At 35.9% G+C, this 6,000-nt stretch overlaps 1 protein-coding gene across 3 annotated transcripts in view; it reads right to left on the bottom strand.

Moving 5' to 3' along the window:
• Nucleotides 1–301: 301 nt before the first annotated feature.
• The window catches only part of Rspo2 (R-spondin 2), a 131,266-nt gene continuing 125,567 nt past the window's right edge, over nucleotides 302–6,000 (bottom strand). For all 3 annotated transcript variants that reach the window (XM_027953298.2, XM_027953301.2, XM_027953313.2), the window contains one exon: nucleotides 302–417. In XM_027953298.2, the coding sequence (XP_027809099.1) occupies nucleotides 302–417 (116 nt within the window). The remainder of the gene's footprint in view (nucleotides 418–6,000) is intronic.

Below are 6,000 nucleotides of genomic sequence, written 5' to 3'. Positions count from 1 at the left end.
ACAAGTGCCTTCTCCAGTGGTGGCCAACAGCCTCACCTCCCGCATGTCCGCAGTGCCCGCATGCACCCAGTCAATCACAGGTCATGCACTTATAACAGCTTCCACTGGTTAAGGTCAATGAGCTCCTGCCTTTGCAGGCTCCAGATTCAAATCAAAGCATAAATAACCCAGAGACCATGCTTGGGGATCCTCCTTTCACAATGTTACTAAGAACACTGTACACCAGTGTGCAGGAGTGGAGAGTAGCTTTGTGCACCTTTGCAAAAACAACACCCCCGCCCCCAGACACCATACACATCTCTTATTGGTTTGCTCTGTCTGTAGCTAGGAAGACACTGTGTTGCTCTTGAGCTCTTTCTATCAGCTTCCTCTTCTTCTTCTTGTTCCTCTTCTCCTTTGCCTTGGGTGTTCTCTTCCCTACAATGGGGGAAGGAGAATTAAAAAGGAGAGACGTCAGAAAAGGCCCTTTCTTTAGGAAAGAAAACACAAAACATTGTGAGTTTTGCACCAAGCCCATCTGGAAAACATCACCTATGGAAAAAGCAGCCTCAAAGAGAAAATTGTTCACATTAATTTTGATGGAATAATAATAATTTACTAAATTGGATATGCTGTCTAAAACAGAGACTGATCTTCCTGTTACAGGGAACTGGCATATTTAAAAACCTCCCAGCGGCCAGATCAGTCTTTCAAATATCATCCTGCCACAAAAATTCCATTTATCCCCTCCTACTTTTAACAATGCTACCCTTTACTAGACATCTTTACATCTTTCTACTGCTCCACATGTCAGTGGATCGAAAGAAAATAAGCACCTATCTACAGTAAATATACCAGAAGTTTCAAACTACCCTCTCCCTGTCCCAGAGGAAGGGAGTCTTGCTGTTAACATTACTCCCTTTACGTTCTCCAAACACCAGTATGTGAAATGACATATGTGCCATGCTTTTTAACTTTCTATAACAATTCATGGGGACAATGTTATGTGTCTATGGGTTCTTTTCTAAACTCCTAGACAAGCTGTTCACGAACAAAAAGAACACTTGTTTATTCTGATATACTGTTTTACTACCAGAAAAATCACACCAACTTATTCCTTTTTTCTTGTCTTAGCAACTAGGAAGCCCAGACCACAAACTAAATAGTTGGCTTTCCTCCACCAGGAGTTTTGGGGTACAGTTTTCCCTCTGCCATATTGTACGTCTTATACTTTGTGGTTATGGTCTATAGTCTTAATGTAGAGGGTTTCAGCATTTCTTTGCATATATGTATGCATAAGATTGAAGGAAGAAAAAAAAATTAGGAGCACAAGACATTTGGTTTTGGTCCACTGCCCTCTGTAGGTTCTAACCACATAGGATCCGTGGGATTTATAGGAAAGAAAAGGGCTTTTAGAATCCCTGGTATTTTACAGAAGGTAAGTCACTGCTGTACACCTTCAGCACAGAAAGATTCTTCAGTCAACTTGGAAAACATTCTATAGTTATTCTCCCTCTCCTACAGTCCCCACCTCTGTGGGATTTCTTAGTTCTACAAAGCTTGCTTTCTGTTCCTATGGGGTGCAGCCATTAGATGCCACAGTAATCAGCACCACTGATGCACATCCAATTCTAATTGATACTCTTCAACCTCCCCACACATACAAAACTCACTATTGTAGACCTTTTCATTGCAATCTAGGCAGTAGAGACGGTGACTGATAACAAAAGAAACCAGATTAGCTAAATACATGTCTTAGGAGGCCAGAGCCATCCAAGATTAAGGAAGGCCTGAGATTTCTAAATTAAGGGAGGCACTTCTCATTTTCTGATCAGAAAGGATCTGTTTCTATGGAGGATAGAAAATGGTCACATTCTTTAAGACCCTAGCACAGTGATTGGCACATGTCGATTTTCAATAGATTGCTAGGCAAACATTTTTATTGCTACAAAAAAAGATAAAAAGAATAACTTACTTTAATAGGACACTACATTAAAATAATGAGAACATGATCATGCCCTCATATTAAATTATAAAGGTCCTTGAAGTTAACTTCTGGTTCTCATTAAATTCTGGCATTAATGTTATAATGGCATTTTGCCATCTTTAAACATAGTTAATCCTACCCAATGAAACCTTAGTCCAAGCCATCATTAATCAGAGCAGCTGTAAAGTTACAACTATTTAGTAACATTATCTCTAATGATGAGACACACCTAATGAGGGCAGAGAGGAATACCTAACATAAAATAGGATATTTTAAAAGAATCTTCAATTATAAAGTTTTACAAAGTTTTCTCAGTAAATAAACTACAAAACTCCTTAGTTTAAAAAAAATCATTGTTGGCTACATTTAAAAAATTCATTTGGTTTATGCATCGTTTATATAAAGCCTAGAGTTTCTTTTAAAAGCAAATCAAAATTAAGTGAATGGAAAAATAGGCTAACTAGATTCTTAAAGTGTTCTGCTAGAAGAAAACTATAATGAATGCTATTTAACAAAAGCATTTCATATTCATAATTTCAATTCTTCATGACTATATAGTTGAAAATTATATGTGCCCTACTTTAATGGAAAATTTATACAAAATGACTACAAGCTCTCCTTTGAGATGGCCTATTTTGTGTCACCCAATTTATTATTCTGATATAACTGTGAATATGAAATGGTTATTGGGTTTGTGAGCTGATATGATATTGTGTAACAGGGAAGTTACTCAATATTTGCATGAGACATTTGGTATCTCTTCCAGAATTTCAGCATTGCTTCTGAATACTTATTCATATAAAATTTTTCAAATTGTACAATTTATTCCTTTGACAATAGGTAATGTGATACCAATTCCAACTAATAATGTTTTCAGGCTCCTGATGACAATCCTAAAGATTTTTCTCAGAAACCTCTTTTGAATGACATCTCTGCTATTGTTTGGTTGGTTTTACTTCTGGCCAGTCCCATTTCACATGTAGAATATATTGCAAATACCAAAGATTTAAGATGGTTAGCCAACATGTGACCACAGACAGGCCTAAATTAACTGAAAATATTTTTTGGTCCATAATAGTTTGTTCTGACTTTAAACTCAACTCAATGTAATAAGAAATATTAAAACATAAGGTATAGAAAGGATTTACATATGTTTTATTCTGAACTCAAATTTATTATGTTTTTGAAAATCTATCATGAAGATCAATGCCAACAAAAATATATAATGAAAATAAGTTCTATTGGGCTTGCAAGTATGCTAATTTCTATTTCTTCTTCATTTCTTTCCATCTGTGGATATAAGATGACACTTGGAGGATGACTTCTAGACTTTGGATCATCACACATTCTCAAGATATTTGTGCTACACAGGAAGGATTTTAAGTATGATATACTAGTCACCCAAATGGAAATTTAGCTCTTCTTATTCTCAAGTTTATGAAAGAAGATTTAGAATACTGCCCTATTAGATACCCACCACACCAAATTTTATTTTATGAGCAGATTGTCAGCCTCCAGCATATTCACTCTAGTGACAAATTCTGCACAGTTTTTGTGAATGCTTTGGGAATGTAGTGGCTTCAGCAGATCATTACAGAGTGACTCTCTTCAAGATCTGGCAGAATGGGGTCTACAGAACAGATCTTTTAAGCTCTGTTATGTGGACACAAGAATGACAACTGATTTAAATATTGCCACGTTTAGGGAATTCAGTGTGATTTAATGGGGAAAGGCAACCTCTGGGGAAGAAGCTCTCTAACTGAGAATAGTCATGTGACTGAGTTGTCTGGTAAGGAATTCTATTCATGATGCTTGGTTTCTTCATTTGTAAAATAAAAAACAATTATTATGTTTCACTAGCTAGGTATGGGACATTATGGAACAAAGTAGTTTTCCAGCAATGAGAGGAAACATATAAAACATCACATCAAGAATAAGATTATCAAAGCCACAGTCTAACCAACATGATCACACTGACTTGCACACATGTGGAAGTGTTCCAAGGGAATAGCTCATCAACTCAGCTGCGGCAAGAAATGAACAACCCCTCATGGAAATACTCCCAACATCTAGCTGTGGATTGCTGCCTTTAGAATCAGAAACAGGGGACATTATTCTGCACCAATGTATAAGGCAGACCCATGAATTATGTGAAACTATGAAAATACTGACTCGACGGTCAGTTAGATACCAAAATCATTCTTTCCCAAGTTCCCAAATTCAAGGAAGGACTTCAAATGGTTTCCCTTTCACTAGGTTCCAGGTAAGAATCTATGCATCATTGGAGCAAAAGTTTTTGTGCTTTCATCAGTAAGGCACAGAGGTTTGGGTAGGGTTTCCTACTAAATACTGTTTTTAGAAAGACTTTGTGAGGGTAAATGTGATGGAAAATAACTGAAAAAAAATTCAGTATAATTATAAAAAATATACAGGTTTACATACACATCATACTACCTCCATACATATACATACAAACAAGAGAAGGTAAACCACATGACAAATGTATTGAACTATAATTAGGACTATGACAACAGTGATCATCTAAGACCAGGCTAACTGCTTAAATTTGGAGAAATTTTTGATGCTCTGGATATCATTGCCTTTATAATTTCACCTTGGACACTCAGGAATCAGTTCAGAGACTGAGGCATCCTTTTAAAGTTGCTAAAATTGATGGATGTCAAAGCCTGTTTATCCACCACTCTGGTGAATCTTGCTATACTTTAGAGGATACTCTGGAGCAGAACAGAAAAGTTTGCTCCAAATCTTGAGTCTACGGTCTGAATTGTAGACAATGAATAGCAATTAGGCAATTTTTTTTCTCATATGGGCAATTTGAGTTTGCACAAGAATAAGTAGCAACAGAAATGTATTTATTTAAGAATGATGAATGATTCTCTGGAAAAATGCCAGGTGGTTCCTAAAATATTTTAAAAGCTCACAAAAATAAACAAAAGACCTAAATACAATTCATAAAAAGTAGCTAATAAATATAAACAATTCAAACTACCAAATGAAATGAGATGTCAGTGCAAAGATTTTTAAAAGTAAAAATACCTAAAGCTGGTAAGAATGTGGCAAGACAGGCATTGGAATCGATTAAAAGAATATAAAATTGACAGTCTTTCTGCAAAGCCATCTGGCAATGTGTACCAAAGCACTAAAAAATATTCATAACTTCTGACTGGGATCTAGGAATCTATCCTAGGAAAATAATCTAAACTTGAACAAAGATTTATACATGGAGATGTTTAGTATAATACTGAAAAAACTGTAAATTACCTAAATGTCCAACTGCAATTTTTCATGACCTCTTCTTTTTACGATTACTGAAGCAATAAACGGTGCTTTCAACTATGAATTGGAGTATTGCATATTTTAAGGCCAGAGCAATTAAAATTTCTCTACAACAGTACTACTATTGCATGTCTCTAAAACTTTGCCTGTAATACAAATGCACTCAATGTGGTGTTGAGCAGATTCTTCTGTGCAGCAGTTGCTGATATCTGGATCGAAGATATAAAAGATTAAGAACTACTGACCTAAACCCTTCAGACAACGAGAATGGATGTTAGTTCATAAAGCCTTCCCACCACCCTAAATCTGGAAAGGAATCCAAATAGGTGCAAGTAGACAATATGATGAGCACACCTAGGATCTACCACAGATGTCTCAAATAGCCTCAGATAAAAATCTTTTCACTGTCCCTTATTCAGAACAATATTTAATTGAAAAGTAAAGATTGTATATATTTGTGGTCTACAATGTTTGTGTGTGTGTGTGTGTGTGTGTGTGTGTGTGTATAGTGAAACAGCTAAAGCTAATTAACACATCCATCACCTCATGAACTTATCTGTGGTGGGAACATTTAAAATCTCTTTGCAATTTTCAAGTATACAGATTATTATTTACATCGGCTTGAGAGTCAGAAGTGCAGGTAAGGTAGAAAGTATAAAGCAAATGAACTAATACAGGATCCTTCTTATTCATAGTGCAAAGTTCTTCATGTGCCATTTTTAGTAACATCCATCTGG

This window comes from Marmota flaviventris, chromosome 15, assembly GCF_047511675.1.
Source record: "Marmota flaviventris isolate mMarFla1 chromosome 15, mMarFla1.hap1, whole genome shotgun sequence".
NCBI classification, from domain to species: Eukaryota; Metazoa; Chordata; class Mammalia; order Rodentia; family Sciuridae; genus Marmota; species Marmota flaviventris.
The sequence above is the reverse complement of the archived record's forward strand: the minus strand, read 5'-3'. Positions and strand labels throughout refer to the sequence as shown.